Genomic DNA, 19967 nt, shown 5'->3' with positions numbered 1-19967 from the left:
ATCTACTGATAATAAAGGGGTTAAAGCACGTACTGAAGCAGTGAAGATTCTTACTATTTATTCATTTATTACGGGTACTTATATAGCACCGTCAATTTATGCAGCGCTTTACATATATATTGTACATTCACATCAGTCCCTAACCCTCAAGGGGCGTACAATCTAAAGTCCCTAACTCACATTCATACATACACATTCTAGGGCCAATTTAGACGGGATCCAATTCACCTACCAGCATGTCTTTGGAGTGTGGGAGGAAACCGGAGTACCCGGAGGAAACCCATGCAGGCACAGGGAGAACATGCAAACTCCAAGCTGGTGGTGTCATGGTTGGGATTCAAACCAATGACCCTAGTGCTGCCAGGCGAAAGTGCTAACCATTTAGCCAATGTGCTGCCCCACATTTCAGTTCCTCCTAAATGAGCATCAACATGACAGCCAGAAAACTTGCATTTTTAGATGTGGTCAAAAATGTATTTCTCTCATGAAAGATTCTTTTTAATGTTTTGAAAACCGTGGTAATGGTCACCATACACTCAATTTAACTGATAAAACCTGACATATGTCACCACAGACATTTTATTTGAATGCTCGCATTAAGTTGTGGTTTTCATACACTGTCAGCACAGAATTTAGTTACTGATGTTTACTAGAATTCAGAAAATGTTTTTTTTTTCTTGGTATCATTTTGATGACCTTAGGGATATGTTGATGTTGTTTTGAAACCTAGTGTATCGGTCACAGTTCATTATGGCACAAAAAACATGCTCTGTTTTCATTAGAGTTGGGTACTGTATCTCAGTAGAGACCTCCGTGACACTAAACTTTCTGAAGTTTAGACAGAATTCCACATGATCTATTCACATGGGCAAAGACTGAGTTAATTAATGTCTAGACAACTCAAATAAGTGCAGGAAGGCTTGGGCATGGCTCCTACAGACTTATTTGGCTCCAAATTGGTAAATAATCTATTTTAAAACCATTCATTTATCATTTAAACTTTTTTAAAACAATTATATTTTTGTATTAGCAGGGCCACTTTTTAACGATACTAAAAATACCCCATTAAACAAGTGATGGCAACTCCATAGATATTCGGTCATTTTAGTGATCAGACTTGTGAAATATTATTTCTGATTGGATGCTATGGGACAGTTCCTAGGACTTTTTAAATTAAGCTGTAAATGTTTTACCTCTGCTAATAGAGGTTGTACCGTTAGGGTATATCTGTTTATGTTTTTTTGTTCTGTTTCAGCTTTTGCACGTTAGTCTCAAACGTCTTGCCCTACAAAAACATATTACAATCTGCTCACTTGGGGCATGTAATTAAACATAGCTTATCGAGCTCTACTATGCATCTTGGCTGCTTTTATTCACGAGGCAAAACAAAAACAGGGCTTATTTCAGTAAACGTGTATAAATTTGATTCTTTACCACGGAGAACATAAACCTGATCAGAACCTTAATGAGAAAAGCAGTCAGGATAAAATTGCCAGTAAACCTACATGATACAAGGTTGTGCACTCTTGGAATTGCTTTTTTTAAATTGTGAACTACAGAAATTTGTGTGCTGAAGGTTTGAGTCAGTTGCTAGCAGGTGAATCCAGGTTTTTAATAGTGAATGAGAACAGATGTCTCCATTTGATGGAATATCATTGTTTGCAGTGACTAGTCAGTGCTTGGAGCACATAGAAGCTTAGATATGCCTTTCCTCCTTCAGGCCCAAAGTTTATGGAAATTTTCTTTCTAAATTTTATGTATAAAACCACTATCAACATTGCATATTTATTAATGAATCAAGTGTTTGGCTTGGAATATATTTGCCTGTAGATATATTCAGAAGGGCAAGGACAAGTATTACAGTTTTTAACAGAATTGAAACTTTGGACTGTTAACATAAACCTGTTACTTATTTTCATATGTGCAAGAAGTACTTGCAAATAAACAAATAAAAACAAACTATAAAAAGTAAAACTTACTCAGCTCTGTAGATCAAACAATAAAATTCATCAATATATTTGAATTCTGAGTTACTCATTATTTTTCCAGGCCACCCATAGAAGACAGTCAGACACTTCTAACTCCTGTTGTTACCTGTGGGCCTCCGGGAGCACTGATGACTAGGCCAGTCATTATTACAATGCATCACTGTGCAGAGACGAATACAGAGGACTGGAAGATCCAGCTGAAAGAGCAATCTGTACAAGGCCAATGGGAGGTAAGTGACATGCTAAAGTAACATGATGGTTGTACAACAGATTTAGACCAACTAATACTAACTGTGGAAGGGGTTATAACACAAAAATCTTAACCAGTAGAGTACTAAAAGGTGATTTAACCCAAAGGGATCTGCCCTTTGTACTTTGCTTAATTCCCTAATAAATACTCAAGATTATTTATGTTTAATATATTATTATGCAAAAGTGTCCACTGTATCACTAATGCTTGAGTCCCGCTTTGTACAAATTAACTTGTCACATACCTGGTAGACTGAATTCAGTAGGTTGGCCTTTCTTGTATCTCCAGCCCAGGCCTCACTGAAGGTGGAACAGATGGTGCCGAGAGACAGGAGGAACATGAGTGCTAGCAGGTGTTGCTATCAGAAATTGCAGTAGGACATGCAGGCTTGAGAATTCAGGCAGGACATCAGGTTAGGAGCAGATGTGATGCACGCTGGACTAGCCGAGGTTAAAGGGGCACTCCATATGTACTGCAGATTCTGTAAATGTGGCTTCTCAGCAGGCTTTAGGCAGGAACACACCGCAAGGATTGGAGCCATTATGAAGGACAGCCAAAGCAGACATTCAGAACTGGTATGAAGACAAGTTGGAAGCACAAACGAGGTCTTAAAGGTAGCTGAGGTCAGTAGCAGACGGGCAACGTGGTCAGAAACAGGTGGGCAGAGGTACAAGCAGAATCCAAGATCAAGTCAGTAACAAGCTGGGTCATCAACAGAAATTAGATAAAGGATACACTCAGGACACAGGAAAAGCCAGCAGGACCAGTCAGTACTGACAGTGAGCAAGTGCATCCCTTAAATAGCCCGTATGGCGCCAAAAAACTGCGGGCATTTTCCCACATGTGTGTGTGCATGCTCATTTCTATGAGTTATGCACCTATGCACATTTCTATGAGTGATTGAGTGATACTGTCCACATGCTATGTGCTAGTCATCTTACTGGAATTCCCTTACATAATTGCTATTTATTAATAATGTATATGAAAAAATATGGAATGTACTTAAGATTTTAGATATATGTGCAATCACAGCACCTAATTACTGAAATAGGTTTGTATTAACCTTTTTTTAAATTGTAAACTGTTAGACAGGGCAATTCGATTGATTTGCAGGCTGGCTGGTAATTGTGCTGGGAAATCTTTTGTTTTTTTGCGATGTGCATTGCCCTTCCGTGTGCACCTTGCTATAAATCCCATCAAAGACATGATCTGCATGTTTGTATGTTTCTCCTTGTTTGTATAGGCATCCTCTGGGTACTCCAGTTTCCTCCCACAATTCAAAAATATACTAGTAGTTGAACTTCCTACCTACCTTGCCCTCGTGTGTATGAGTGCAGTAGGGACATTCTTAATATAGGATCCTTCAGGGGACAGTAATGGATATAAACTGACCTGTGTATTAGTTAAAATCGCTTTGTAATATGTTTTATATATATGAGAGATAAAGGCATAAATAGCCCATATCATTTCATCCATCAATAGTTGCCAAACATTTCACTAGTGTAATGGTGGCTGCACTTATCAATATGTTCATTCAATCAATCATTCATTGAAACTAAACGTATCAATTTGTGAACAAAAAATGTGAACCAAAGAGTGACCTCCTGATTGATTTAGGCTCTGTCATGTTGATTGGGCAATGGTGGAATTTTGTTGATCACTTCTGTTCTATCAAAAAAAAATCTGCACATATGTCACAGAGCCATTCATAATACAGATTAATTAAGCAGTCTTTTTTATAGATCGTTTAGATTTATGACTGATCAGTCTAATTTTTGATCAATAGATTTGGTCAATATACAGTATTTGGTCAATATATTCTGCAAAATGCAGAACTATATTGTATCATTGTATAATTTCATCAATTATAGATTTTTTTAGATGATTTATACTAGATCAATTACAAAGCACTTCATGTATGGCCACCATGACATTACTGGCACAGATGTATGTGTGATGTGCCATATGAATCAGTCAGAAATCATCTTTGATAAGTACAACTTTTAAGGTGAAATTATGTTAATTATATGGGCAATTGCAAATAAAAACATTTATTAACTCAGCTTAAGTGTTGTTTCACTGGTTCATATAATCAAATGAGTAAATTAGCACACAAACAGAAAATATATATCTTAATTTTAAGTAACAAAAAGGTGACCAAAAATGTTATTAAATTAATGTTACATCCTCTTTTTTAACAATTAGCATTGTTGCTCTGGTGAGGAATAAATGCGTTTATATAATTTGCTGTTTGCTGCCTCTATTCAGCTATTTGTTTTCTTTGCAAGGAGGAAATGAAAAATCATAGCATGTTTTTGGCACTAGCACCCCATAGTGGCGAAGGTGTAAAAGTGTAGTTTGATTGCCTGTGGCCACATTAATGTCGAGGCTTCTTAGAAATCAATAGGCATTGTCAGATTTATTTGCTCACATTTCAGTCCAGATATTTTCCGCTGGGTAAATTTTAACGTTTTTAATAAAAGCGAGAAAATAACACCATATTTATTTGTACTGCGCCAACACAAACACAAATATGGAGAAAATGTTTCAGACATACTATACAAACAAAGAACTTTTTCCCCAAAATAATGAGCCGAGATGATAAAATTGGACAGATTAACAATTCAGAGGTAAAATAAAACTATTTTATGAAAATGATCATCAATGGATTTCCCGTTAACATAATTTCAAATGATTACTGAATGCATAAAATAGAAAATTAAATAACTTAACAAGATAGGACCTCCTTCCTTTTCCTTAGTTTAAATGTTTTATTTGGTATACGAGCTCTCCATTCAGCAATACATTGTTAATTTAAAAAATATAAATTTGGCATTTAGTTAGTCATTTACAAAAGTAATAACTTTTTTGGTGGCCCAGTGAACTTATGGTCATTGCACCTCGATGTGGTCATAGAGGGAGAAATATGGAGGTGTCCATTGGTGATCCATTTCTAAAAATGCTACCTGCATAGCTGTCTATGGCCTCTATTACCTCTGGGTCATCAGCTAGTAGAGTCAGAAGAATGTCAGAACTCCTGTTCTACGTATTTGTTGTAGGAAAGCAAACCAGAAAGTACCAAAGCCTTGGACCATTGCAGCAACCAGGCTACTAGGATCTATCACCCACTTGCAGCTACACTCATCATCCCCATTGATTTGAATCTTTTACATTCTGGACAGTCTGAAACTTGGAACAAGCTGTCACTTGGACATGGCAGTAAGCTGAGAATATTGGGAAGTGTCATTTGTTTTTGATCATGTGATTAAACTTACCAGCAACTACCAAAAAAGGGTAGCATTTGCCTCTTAAAAAATATGAAAGGTTCATGACTAAATATTTGAAATGAAGAAAGGACCCCTGACCAGCTAAAAAGATTTATTTTTTAGTAAATGAATACCTCTCACGGTCCATGTGATTTTGAGTGTATATATACACTGCTCAAAAAAAATTAAAGGAACACTTTTTAGCACGTTTCAGCTGCTTTGGTGTTAATGAAATTAACAACAGGTGCACTAGATGGGCAACAATGAGACGATCCCCAAAACAGGAATGGTCTTACAGGTGGAGGCCACTGACATTTTTTTCCCTACTCATCTCTTCTGTTTTTCACTTGCATTTGGCTAGGGTAAGTGTCACTACTGGTAGTGTGAGGCGATATCTGGCCCTACAGAGGTTGCACAGGCAGTCCAACTCGTCCAGGATAGCATATCAATATGTGCCATTGCCAGGTTTGCTGTGTCTCCCAGCACAGTTTTAAGAGCATGGAGGAGATTCCAGGAGACAGGCAGTTACTCTAGGAGAGCTGGACAAGGCCGTAGAAGGTCCTTAACCCATCAGCAGGACCGGCATCTGCTCCTTTGTGGAAGGAGGAACAGGATGAGCATTGCCAGAGTCCTACAATATGACCTCCAGCAGGCCACTGGTGTGCATGTCTCTGGCCAATCAGAAACAGACTTCATGAGGGTGGCCTGAGGGTCCGACGTCCTCTAGTGGGCCCTGTGCTCACTGTATGTGCTCACTATCCATGAAGGGACACACAGACCTCTACAGGCTAGACAATGGCACCCTGACTGCTATTAGGTTTCGGGGTGAAATCCTTGGACCCATTGTCAGACCGTACGCTGGTACAGGGTTCCTCCTAGTGCACGACAATGCCCGGCCTCATGTGGTAAGAGTATGCAGGTAGTTCCTGGAGGCTGAAGGAATTGATACCACTGAATGGCCCCCATGCTCGCCTGACCTAGAACACCTCTAGGATATCATGTTTCAGTCCATCTGAAGCCTCCAGGTTGCACCTCAGACTGTCAAGGAGCTCAGTGATGCCCTGGTCCAGATCTGGAAGGAAATACCCCAGGACACCATCCATCGTCTCATTAGGAGCATGCCCCGACTTTGTCAGGCATGCAAACAAGCACATGGGGGCCATACAAACTACTGAGTACCATTTTGAGTTGCTGCAATGAAATTGCAGCAAAATGGACTAGCCTGCTGCATCATTTTGTCACTTTGATTTTCAGGGTGTCTTTGAATTCAGTCCTCAGTAGGTTTTTACATATTTGTCACACTTAAATGATTCAGATCATCAAACAAATTTTAATATTACACAAAGAAAACCCAAATAAATACAAAATGCAGTTTTTAAATGATTATTTAATTTATTAAGGAAAAAACCTGCCTGGCCCTATGTGAAAAAGTAATTGCCCAACCCCCCCCTCCCCCAAGCTAAATCATTAATGAACTTTGATTACCCACATTGTTTGAAAGCTGAGGTAAATTTCACTTGCCACCCCTAGGCCTGATTGTTGCCAGACCTGTTGAATCAAGAAATTACTTAAATAGAAGCTGTCTGACAAAGTGAAGCATGCGTGATGAACCTTCCCAGGAGTGGCTGGCCAACCAAACTTACTCCCGAGATCACAACAATTCATCCAGGAGGTCATAAAAGAACACAGAACAACATCTAAAGAACTGCAGGCCTCACTTTCCTCAGTTAAGATCAGTGTTTATGATTCAGCAATAAGAAAGAGACTGGGCAAAAATGGCATCCATGGGAGAGTTCCAAGACAAATGCTCCTGCTGTCCAAAAAGAACACAAAGGCTTATCTCACATTTGCTAAAAAAATTTTGATTATCCCCAATACATTTGGGCAATTATTCTGTGGACTGATGAGACACATCTGGCGTAAAACTAACACAGCATTTCATAAAAAGAACATCATATCAACAGTCAAACATGGTGGTGGTAGTGTTTTGGTCTGGGGCTGCTTTGCAGCGACCTGGATGACTTGCCATAATTGATAGAACCATGAATTCTGCACTCTACCAGAAATTCTTGAAGGAGAATGTCTGGCTATCAGTTTTGTGACCTCAAGCTCAAGTGCACTTGGGTTGTGCAGCAGGACACACCAGCCAGTCCACCTCTGAATGGCTCAAAAAAAAAAAAATAAGGTATTGGAGTGGCTTAGTCAAAGTCCGGACTTAAATCCAATTGAGATGCTGTGGCATGCTTGAAAACCCTCCAATGTGGATGAATTAAAACAATTCTGCAAAGAAAAGTAGACAAAAATTCCTCCATAGCAATGTGAAGGACTCATTGGCAGTTATCACAAACACTTGATTGCAGTTGTTGCTGCCAAGGTGGCATGACCAATTTTTAGATTTAGGAGGCAACTATTTTTCACATAGGGACAGGCAGGTTTGGGCAGCTTTTTCCCTTTAATAAATAAAATCATAATTTAAAAACTACATTTTGTATTTACTCGGGTTATCTTTGTATGATATTAAAATTTGTTTGATGATCTGAATCATTTACAGTAATTGTGACAAATATGCCAAAAAATCAGGAAGGGAGCAAGTAATTTTTCACACACACACACACACATATATATATAATTTTTTTTTTAATAATTTATTTATTTATACACAAACTGTATATAATACCTTTTTTTATTAAAGTGAGTACCAAGTTGCCTCAAGTAAATTACATTTTCTGAAGTGCATTTATGCAAGACATAATGGATTTTAAGAAATGTGCTCACTTCTACACTTCACATTTAGGAATGAATTAGATATGCGCCTTTCCTGCAACTTGCAAGTATTATCTTGTTTCCTAATGTTTTCTTGTAAGCTAAATTTAATCTGAAAAAAAAACCTCTCATAGCGGTTACTGATTGACTTGCGAGTACATTGTTACATGTACTATATTTCATGGATAAATACAGTGATCTGCCAAAAGAAAAAGGTAGCATCTACGACAACTATACGTAATGGGTAGTCATGGGAATTATATACCACATTTTGCCTTTGGTAAAGCAAATCTGTCACATGAGCCAAGATCACAGTATTCTAGAGCAGGCTAAGTCACTGCAAAATCATGTTGCCAGTTAATTAGCAGTGGAAAAGCAAGTCCTGACAACCTTTATTTAACAAAAAGTCTCCTATGTGATGATTTTTTGACAAGAGGTTCTCTTTAATGTTTTAGATTATTATTATCTTTAAGTGGGTATTTATGTTGGCAGCTTTCTGTTTACGTTTTATGTAATATTGAGTTGTGATTTATAACACCTTTTCATGCATTATGGGTAGGTTTTTGGGTTTATTAACCAGGATTTTTTTTTCAAAAAATATTAATGATACAGGGGTCTCTAAACTATGGCCCTCCAGGTGTTGAGGAACTGCAAGCCCATAAGGCTTTGCAAGACTCTGGCAGCCACAGGCAAGACTCCCAGAGGTAGAGGCATGCTGGGACTTGTAGTACTTCAACCGCTGGAGGGCCATAGTTTGGAGACCCCCTGAATAACAAATACAAATTTTAAAACATATCCAAACCTTTTGTTGTGGTTTTGGATAGCGGAGAGAGGGATTAAAATCTCTATTAAGTCCTTATTGCCTTCTTTTTCCCCACTGGGGAGATTCACCTTTTTCACTTCCTCTGGGGACCATTGTCTACAAGACTGAAATTGAGAGAAAATCCAAAATTTTCAGTTGGCACCAGAACAAGGGTTAAGGGTAAATCTATAACCATTCGAGTGGATTTCTATCACTTTGGAAAGTTTTCATTTCACGTTCCTGAAGTCTACAGGGAAATATATGAATGATAATCTCCCCAATGAAACACAAGCAGGAAAAAAACAGGGATATACAGGTTACAGGGGTATAATTTATTCCCTACTCTATTCAAGGCTTGGCTTTCCATATATGTTAAACTTTCCAATTTTGCCACCTATACAGACATTTTGACAGACCCATTTGTGAATAGCACTTCTTCATTAATTGACTTGTGCAGTATGCATACTGGCCTTTTGACAACAACCATTCTTTCTTACAGGATGTTGTAGTTGTGGGCGAGGAGAATTTTACCACACCTTGTTACATCCAGATGGATTCAGAAGCCTGTCATATCCTCACAGAAACATTAAGCACCTATGCACTGGTGGGACAATCTACAAGCAAATCATCAGCAAAGAGACTCAAATTAGCTATATTTGGGCCAACATCCTGCACATCTTTGGAGTATAACATCCGGGTTTACTGCTTAGATGATACTCAGGATGCACTCAAGGTACGCACTCTTCTTAGTATAATTGTTTAATAAAGAAAGGAGTTTCTTTTAAAACATCTTTAAAAAAATACACACAATTTTTCCATTTTTAGGATGTGTGTTCAACTACCTATGCCAGTTATTATAATTAGAGATGAGCGAATCGAACCTGGCGAAGTGGAATTAGTTTCGAATATCAGGAAAAATTTGATTCGCATCGAATCCGAATTTTAGCAAACTTCGGGTGCACGAATCGAATTTTTCCCGATCAGCCGGCAAAAGTGTCACTGCAGAGAGCTCCGCTGTTTCTGACAGTTCTGACAGTTCATTTACAGCGGTTGAAACATTGTATCTATTTGTTTCCATTTAGGATACAGATGTTTTTATTCGGAAATAAATAGATACAATGTTTCAACCGCTGTAAATGTGAAGGAACTGTCAGAGAACTGTCAGAAATAGCGGAGCTCTCTGCAGATACACTTTTTGCTGTACTTTAATTCTTCTTCTTTTCATTCTTCTTCTTCTTTTCATTCTTCTTCTTCTTTTCATTCTTCTTTTCATTCTTCTTCTTCTTCTTTTCATTCTTCTTCTTCTTCTTTTCATTCTTCTTTTCATTCTTCTTCTTCTTCTTTTCATTCTTCTTCTTCTTTTCATTCTTCTTCTTCTTCTTTTCATTCTTATTTTCATTCTTCTTCTTCTTCTTTTCATTCTTCTTCTTCTTCTTTTCATTCTTCTTTTCATTCTTCTTCTTCTTCTTCTTTTCATTCTTCGTTTTTTCATTCTTCTTTTCATTCTTCTTCTTTTCATTCTTCTTTTCATTCTTCTTCTTCTTCTTTTCATTCTTCTTCTTCTTCTTTTCATTCATCTTCTTTTCATTCTTCTTTTCATTCTTCTTCTTCTTCTTTTCATTCTTCTTCTTCTTCTTTTCATTCTTCTTTTCATTCTTCTTCTTCTTCTTTTCATTCTTCTTTTCATTATTCTCATTCTTCTTTTCATTCTTCTTTTCATTCTTCTCATTCTTCTTTTCATTCTTCTTCTCATTCTTCTTTTCATTCTTCTTCTTCTTCTTTTCATTCTTCTTCTTCTTTTCATTCTTCTTCTTCTTCTTTTCATTCTTCTTTTCATTCTTCTTCTTCTTCTTTTCATTCTTCTTCTTCTTCTTTTCATTCTTCTTTTCATTCTTCTTCTTCTTCTTCTTTTCATTCTTCTTTTCATTCTTCTTCTTCTTCTTTTCATTCTTCTTTTCATTCTTCTTCTTTTTCTTTTCATTCTTCTTCTTTTCATTCTTCTTTTCATTCTTCTTCTTTTTCTTTTCATTCTTCTTTTTCTTCTTTTCATTCTTCTTTTCATTGTTCTTCTTCTTTTCATTCTTCTTCTTTTCATTCTTTTTTTCATTCTTCTTCTTCTTCTTTTCATTCTTCTTCTTCTTCTTCTTTTCATTCTTCTTTTCATTCTTCTTCTTCTTCTTTTCATTCTTCTTCTTCTTCTTCTTCTTTTCATTCTTCTTTTCATTCTTCTCATTCTTCTTTTCATTCTTCTTTTCATTCTTCTTCTCATTCTTCTTTTCATTCTTCTTCTTCTTTTCATTCTTCTTCTTTTCATTCTTCTTCTTCTTCTTTTCATTCTTCTTTTCATTGTTCTTCTTCTTTTCATTCTTCTTCTTCTTCTTTTCATTCTTCTTTTCATTCTTCTTCTTCTTTTCATTCTTCTTCTTCTTTTCATTCTTCTTTTCATTCTTCTTCTTCTTTTCATTCTTCTTCTTCTTCTTTTCATTCTTCTTTTCATTCTTCTCATTCTTCTTTTCATTCTTCTTCCTCTTCTTTTCATTCTTCTTTTCATTCTTCTCATTCTTCTTTTCATTCTTCTTTTCATTCTTCTTCTCATTCTTCTTTTCATTCTTCTTCTTCTTCTTTTCATTCTTCTTTTCATTCTTCTCATTCTTCTTTTCATTCTTCTCATTCTTCTTTTCGTTCTTCTTCTTCTTCTTTTCATTCTTCTTCTTCTTCTTTTCATTCTTCTTTTCACTCTTCTCATTCTTCTTTTCATACTTCTTCTTCTTCTTTTCATTCTTCTTCTTCTTTTCATTCTTCTTCTTCTTCTTTTCATTCTTCTTTTCATTCTTCTTCTTCTTCTTTTCATTCTTCTTCTTCTTCTTTTCATTCTTCTTTTCATTCTTCTTCTTCTTCTTTTCATTCTTCTTCTTCTTCTTTTCATTCTTCTTTTCATTCTTCTTCTTCTTCTTTTCATTCTTCTTCTTCTTCTTCTTTTCATTCTTCTCATTCTTCTTTTCATTCTTCTTTTCATTCTTCTTTTCATTCTTCTTCTCATTCTTCTTTTCATTCTTCTTCTTCTTCTTCTTTTCATTCTTCTTCTTCTTTTCATTCTTCTTCTTCTTCTTTTCATTCTTCTTTTCATTCTTCTTTTTCTTCTTTTCATTATTCTTCTTCTTCTTTTCATTCTTCTTTTCATTCTTCTTCTTCTTCTTCTTTTCATTCTTCTTCTTCTTTTCATTCTTCTTTTCATTCTTCTTCTTCTTCTTTTCATTCTTCTTCTTCTTCTTTTCATTCTTCTCATTCTTCTTTTCATTCTTCTTTTCATTCTTCTTCTCATTCTTCTTTTCATTCTTCTTCCTCTTCTTTTCATTCTTCTTCTTCTTCTTTTCATTCTTCTTCTTCTTCTTTTCATTCTTCTTCTTTTTCTTTTCATTCTTCTTTTTCTTCTTTTCATTCTTCTTTTCATTCTTCTTCTTCTTCTTCTTTTCATTCTTCTTCTTCTTCTTTTCATTCTTTTTCTTCTTCTTCGTCGTGCCCCGTGACTGCCCAAATGAGTAAAGTGTGCGGTGATTCTAAGATCGACGGCACTCATCTGCATGTCATACTGACTGTCAGTATTATTTCTCTTCCCCAGCAGACTCCAAGGGCATTTAAATTAAAGGTACAGTGTTCTGCACTAATATAAAGGCTCTCTGAAGCCTAGAAACCCTTTTAATAAGTTAAATTCGCGGCGAATAAATTCGCATCGAATCGAATTTCTCCCGCAAATTCGGCGAATCAGCCGAATCGAATTTTTGAATAATTCGCTCATCTCTAATTATAATGTTAAATGTTGCCAGCAATATTTAATGGTCATAGACACAGGGCTGCTGTTAGAAACTATGGGGCTCCGACAGACTGAACCCGTAAGCCCTTCTGTACATGCTCAGTGTGTATTGCTAGAGAGTCTTTTTTCTTAGGAGAGTGTATGTGATCAGCACAGGGCCAATCAGCACTGCCCAGATATAGTTCAGGAGTTTTGCATCCTTCTAGAGCAGAAAACTCCTCCTACAAGCTTTAACCAGTGCTCTGCCAACTTACACAACTTGAATACACAACTTGTGCTCTGCTGAAGTCACAAGACTGCTCTAACTGCTGATGAGAAAAGGTATAAGTTGTGTCGACATTTGCACAAGAGAAGGAGCAGAGAAGTCAGGATCAAATGGCCTTTTTACACAATGCAGAGGATCAACCCCTTAGGTTCTACAGTGAGTATAACAAGCATGCATTACTGCATATACAGACTAATTAGTAACACTTTAATGTACATATACACAACTTAACTTACAAACTTTCTGCTAAATCTAAAAGATAAACTGTACTGAGTTAATAAAGCTCTGTGTGTGAATAAGGTCTTGGGGCTCATTCATATGGCAGCTGTGACCGCAGTGTCAATCAGCATTTTTTTATACAGCTGGAGCTGTGTGCAGGCAGCCTATGTTACTCTAAAAGGCTGCATTAACACTTGAGTGTTTTGCAGCTTGAAGCTCCGAAAAGCGCTCAAACTTAAAAAATCAATTGTTCTCTATTATGCTTGTTCGCATGATCAGGTGTGAACAGACATCATAGAGAACAATTGCATTTTTTAAGTATGAACTTTTTTGGAGCTTCAAGCTTCATGCTACAAAACGCTCAAGTATGAATGCAGCCTAAAGGATACAGCAGCTGTAGGAACACAGCCACAGGTCCTAATGGCACAAGACAGTTCACACTGTACTGAGTAAACACTAAATAAACTACATATTCTTTGATATAAAAGTCTAAGTTGCAATGTGCCCAAAAAAAAGATGTCATGTGTGACAATTAACATTCCTCAACAACCAATCATAGTTTATCAGGCCCAATCTGTTTATGGTATTACAGCTCAGAAAGTAGCTGATGTAAGCAGTGGGTGTAGGCAGGGGCGGACTGACAAATCATGGGGCCCCCAGGCAATAGGAAATCATGGAGCCCTTGTGTCCTCGCCCACTCTCAAACCACACCCAAAAAAAAGGCTATAAAATGTACCAAGGGCATCTCATGGGGCCTCCTACTAAGCCCGGGCCCTCGGGAAGTGCCCGAGTGCCTGAATGTTCAGTCCGCCCCTGGGTGTAGATAACTATATGAAAAAAAAATGCACAATTTCCACTGAGTATGAAAGGTGTACATCGAATAACTTTATTACCCAAGAAGATACATCCCACTAACAAATACAAACCTAACGTGGAGATATTGCATTGCACAAAAAGACTATAAACTGAATGACAATTATCTTTTCAAAGTAGGCTTTGAAGATGTTTGATTGTTTGCTGTTTATAATTACATTGTCTCATGTTGTATACAAGATTATATATTATGTTACATATGGATTTATTGGTTTCTCTCAAATATCAGATTGCTGTAATTATGTAAGTAAATAGAACTGATCTAAGTTTTAGAGGGAATTCATTCTTAAAATGCCTGAATATACAAATGTAGAATTGAGCTTGGTACAGCAGAGTAATGATCTCTCTAAATAGTATTTATTACCTGATTTGTACCATTTATATTTTATAGTCTGTTAAATTCAACATATATACTTTTTAATGTTCAAATTTGGCTTATCATAACATAGACACATAAGAGGTGGGTTTACTAAAAACAAATAGACTGGTAACTTTGCAAGAGAATTTTTCCTTAGCTTAGCGAACAAAAGAGTAACCATGGGTGTCTGCTGTAAAGAAATCTGATTAGAATGGGTGAATTGGGTGACATTGTCTATGGGAACCATTCCTCAACCAGTATTGAGTATTTTCACCCTCTCCATTACATTTAATCCTATTTTCTTCTACAATACACAGGAAGTGTTACAACAGGAAAGAAAAGTTGGAGGACAGTTATTGGATGAGCCTAAAACTCTTCACTTTAAAGGGAGCACCCATAACCTCCGCCTGTCCATTCACGACATCCCACACTCACTCTGGAAAAGTAAATTGCTAGCTAAATATCAGGTAAGCATACCTCAATTATGCTATTTAATGTAATTGGCAACCTCAACATGACCATATGACTAAAGCAAAGCTAAACTTACCTTTTGTTCAATGGATCCCATTCCTTATTGGCACCAGCATCTTCTTCTGGGTGCTGGACTTTGGTCATCTTCATTGGCTGGCGTGGGATGATGTCAGTCCTGCTCATGTTCAGGTGTGAGTCATCCGTGCACACAGGGACAGGGACCAAGCCAGCAATGTAAACTGAGCTGTGCATGTGCAGTTCAATGTACATGCCAGAGAACACTGTAAGCTGGGAAGTAGGTGTATTCGAATGCAGAAGAGAAATTGCATGTTTCTTCTGCAATAAAGAGCCTGCATGCTATCAGTTTGTGACAGCAGACATTTAGTTCCACTTTAAGGTTGATCTGGTTGACAACAGTTCCAGTGGTTGCTTTAAAATAATTGGACCATTTCCTCTGGGAGTATTTTGGAAAGATGTGCAGATTTCACAAATATTTCTCAAATATATATTAAAAATGAGAGACTGCAAGTTTCTGTGTACAAAAAATTATGACTGAAAATTGATAAAGTGTGAGATATCAGTCAAAATATTTTCCAACTTGCTGGAAAATATTCTGCATAGGTTTATTTTAAAAAAGTATATCAGTATATGTGGTGGTTTAACAAACAGGGCAATTACATGCTAAAAGATACTTCTTCTACCCAAAGCACAAATAACTGGAAAGGATGAATTTCTGTAAAATTGCATTAGTCACATGGCATGCATTTCTGTTTTTCATTGACTTGCAACCAATTTATTAAATGCTATTCATTGGCTATTGGAAGAGGGTTTTTTTTTAATGTTCACAGTAATCATACCATCTGTGGCCAGGCTAAGATTCAATATGAATAGGCAACATTATTGGTGACTTTGGTTCTTATTCTTTCAATCAGATATTTATTTGCAGCACTGAATGACAAATTTGCTGTGAGGACTTTGCACCATTGACAGTTATCTGAAATAGTGTGGAATATGTCCTTCTGATCATATGGTGTGATGTACTAGTAACTAAACTGTATCTAGTTGGATTCTTGATTTATACAACAGTTTTACTCCTCATTTAATCAGAAAATAGAAAACAAATGATGGTGTACAAGGCATAGAAACCCATAGCAATCTATTATAAGAAGCAATCTTTCAGCTGATCTGTCTCTGGTAAACTTAATTCTAGTGCTTATTGCCTACTGCCCTTTAGTTTTACAGAATAAACCTGCTTCTATGGGTGTCTCAGTTAATAAATCACATAAATGCTGAATCTCCTTGGAATTCATGTCTCAATTACATGTAATCCTCACCATCAGCTACTTCGTTCCATACTTCCCACAGTCATGTTTCCTGATTCCGCTGGCCTGACCAGGGCTGTTACCCTTGGCAAGACTTCAGCAGCATTGTGCGAGCTGCTCAGTATGGATCGGATAGAATGCTAGTTCAGCACCTTCTTGCCATTGCCTGCAGGCTGAACAACCTCTCTTCAGTGCTTTCAGCTTCCATTAACCAGGTTTCACTCCATAGCCCATCTCTCCCAGGGGAGCTGAACACTGCTCTCATAATGTGCTGAACTAATACAGACTGAAGGAAGCAGTAGAAGATTGTCTCTACTGCAGAAGAGCAGAGTTCTTGTGAATAACAAGAGCTGGCTCTTGTTGTACAAGTTGTATTTTTATTGGCATTGTGTCTTCCACTTAGTGGCTTGTGTAGTACAGCCATCCAGATTCCTGGTGACGAGAAGGGAGGAGGAATTTCCCAGAGACATTTTTTCTTCTCTCAGGTCTTTCCTTTGCAAACTGACACCCATGTTGTTAAACAGTACCTCCACCAGTCAAACAAATGTTGTATTGTAAGGTAGGCCAGTGAAGTTACACACGTTCTATAAAATACTAATTACCTATGCTGTTCCATTGTGCCTCTACAGGCATTAGAAATATTCACTGTGCCCAAAGGGAGACATCATTTTGTTTGTTGCCATGGAGGTCTGTCTACGGCTGTGTGCAGATCACAACTGAATGCTTATTTAGGCATAACATAATACTGAGTGTAGATCCTGCATGACAGCAAGCAAAACACCAGCATTTTATGTCTGGCACAGGAAATACTTCAAGAGCTGGTACAAGTAACACAGATTGAGATAAGTAACTTGCCGGGAGCAATACAAAGCTGAAGACATTAGGATGTAGAATGAAAGGAGAGCTGGTAGATTCAGTAAGGTGTATGCTAATGTTGAGCTGGTTTAAGCTAATGATTTCTATCAATGTTCACTGTTGCAGGAAATCCCATTCTATCAGGTTTGGAGTGGATGCCAAAGGAATCTTCACTGCACCTTCACTCTGGAACGCTTCAGTCTCAGCACTGTTGACTTATCCTGCAAGCTATGTGTCAGGCAGGTAGAAGGGGAAGGACAGATCTTCCAGCTAAACTGTATAGCTTCAGAGGTATGTGTTTAATCCGTCCATGGAGGAACTCAAATGTCACCTAATTAAAAGTGATAATCCACAGTTATAAACACTAGAACAGGCTAATTCTAAAATGTAATATCTACTAAGTCAGAATTAAGGTGACTAATGCCAATTTAATTGCAGGCAATGCCTTTATTTGTTCCCTCATTTTTTATTACAGCTTGTTGTAAAAAATTGTGTGTATTGTACATGCTGACCGCTGTTCTTTTTTCTACTATGCTCGTTGTGCTGCAGGCTTATCATGGCATGATTTCATAGAATGTCTTATAGTCATATGGACATGAAATGTTAAAAAATGATCTAATGTACTTCCTGCTGTAAAATACATAGAAGAGGTTATAGGGGTGTTCCGTAATCATATAAAAGCAAAATGCTGCTGGCCAAGTACCTTTACACAGTTCATTCACCACCAAGATGGATTCTAATTTTCTTTTTATTTTCTCATTTCTCTCTGTTCAAAATCCCCTATATAGAACATGCAAATTAAAAAAAATAAGAATGCAATTTATATAGTGTGTGTCTTATATTCAAAGATGCACACTGTGATTTGGTAAAGGAGCCCTTTGAGCAGAGGCCATTAATGAGAAGGCCTTGATCCTTTACATATTTACAGTTAGAGAGTGCAATGTTCTGCCCCCTGTTATACTGAAATCTTAATAAGAAAATAATATAATATGTTTTAGAAATCACAAAGGTTCATCCCTGTGCCCTCCTGCAACTAAATAAGGGTTCGTGGGAATGGATGTTTACGAGACCATCCAATCACCATGAGGATATGGGTGCAGTTAGAGTGCCCTCCTGCCCACTACTTTTAAGCTATGTTGAAGCCTTCAATCAGCAGCCTCCTTGGCTGTTTTGCTGATCTCAGTGGAAAGCATATTGGTAGAAGTATCCCATTTTGAGATATAATGCGGTGCGCTACACAACAGAAACACTGCCCAATGCAGGCTGGGTGTAGGCTGGTTGTGGGTTGTTTCATAAAAGGTTATTTGCATGAGCTCTTTAAGTAGGATCCTCGATAGATCACCCACTCCTTGGGCTAGTTTTATTCTATACCAGAAGAATTGTAAATACCCCATTGGAAGAGAATACCTCCCTCTGCTGTGCTTGATTAATGATAGGGGATTTTGTGTTTGGCATTCACTTGTTATTTTTCACTATAATATCAATGTGCAGCGCTAATAAAAATGTGTGTTATAATCAATAATGACCAGTGTGATTGTAAAAAAGAAAGGAAACATCATAAAAAAGAAATAGGGAATAGTGAATACTCCAATGAAGAAACAAAATGGATGGTATAGCAAATAACAAATTAAAATATATAAGTCCTCTAAATATCATAATAGTCCCAAAAATAGTGGTGTGATCAAATCAGCAAAATGTAGGGACTTTTGTGACTTCCGCACTGCACCTCCACCATAATGCACTCACCAGAAGTATATAGCAAGCAAGCCCAGATGTGCCCTGATGCGTTTCGTGTGCACACACGTTCTCAAGAGAACATGTGTGCGCACAAAATGCGTCATAGAGGAGCCTACGTGCTGACGTCACGCTGACGCGTCTACGTGATGGTTTGGTGGCCATCTTTGTAAGTGCTTTTTATCCATTGATGATTTTATGCTCCACATGGTTGCTATCTTTTTAATAAAACATACTACACTATATGGCACTGTCTCTGAGCTCTGTCTATGAGCTTGCCCTCTAGGAGGAATCCCTTTCCTTGGTTCACCGTGGGCTGGAGATGGAGACTTGGCTACTCTACTTTTGATTGTTCATTTGTTGTATCACTGGCTTCTGGAGAGATCCCACCTTGAACCGGGTCACCGGCAGGAGGAACAAGCAGGAACACCCCTTAGTGTCATTCCACTCTGGGCTTGCTTGCTACTTACTTCTGGTGAGTGCATGATGATGGAGGTGCAGTGTGGAAGTCACAGAAGTCACTACATTTTGTTGATTTGATTACATCACTATTTTTGGGACTATTATGATATTTAGAGGACTTATATACAGTATTTTCATTTGTTTTTGTTATACTGTTCATTTTGTTTCTTCATTGGAGTATTCACTATTCCCTATTTCTTTTTTATGATGTTTCCTTTCTTTTTTACAATCACACTGGTCATCATTGATCATAACACACATTTTTATTAGTGCTGCACATTGATATTATAGTGTTTTGTTTTGGTGGAGACAGAGGGTTTGCCACGTTGTGCTAGCTGCTTTACTTTTTCCTTTTTGTCTTGCGCTCACCATTTATTCTTTGATTATACACTTGGTATTTTTCAACCAACATACTACATACAGGTAAAACTCGAAAAATTAGAATATTGTGCAAAAGTTCATTTATTTCAGTAATGCAACTTAAAAGGTGAAACGAATATATGAGATAGACTCATTACATGCAAAGCA

The 19967-nt window shown here is 37.2% G+C and overlaps 1 protein-coding gene across 4 annotated transcripts in view; it reads left to right on the top strand.

Annotated features, from left to right (window-relative positions):
• UNC5C (unc-5 netrin receptor C) overlaps window positions 1-19967 on the top strand; it is a 489123-nt gene that overhangs the window by 453972 nt on the left and 15184 nt on the right. For all 4 annotated transcript variants that reach the window (XM_089691640.1, XM_089691638.1, XM_089691641.1 and 1 more), the window contains 4 exons: window positions 2050-2218; window positions 9569-9802; window positions 14913-15062; window positions 17370-17534. In XM_089691640.1, coding sequence (XP_089547766.1) covers window positions 2050-2218; window positions 9569-9802; window positions 14913-15062; window positions 17370-17534 — 718 coding nt within the window. The remainder of the gene's footprint in view (window positions 1-2049; window positions 2219-9568; window positions 9803-14912; window positions 15063-17369; window positions 17535-19967) is intronic.

The sequence above is a fragment of the Staurois parvus genome, unplaced genomic scaffold (genome assembly GCF_062004578.1).
Source record: "Staurois parvus isolate SC_StPar_1 unplaced genomic scaffold, SC_StPar_1.0 ptg000566l, whole genome shotgun sequence".
NCBI lineage: Eukaryota > Metazoa > Chordata > Amphibia > Anura > Ranidae > Staurois > Staurois parvus.
Note: the sequence above shows the minus strand (reverse complement) of the source record. Positions and strands in the feature narration are given on the sequence as shown.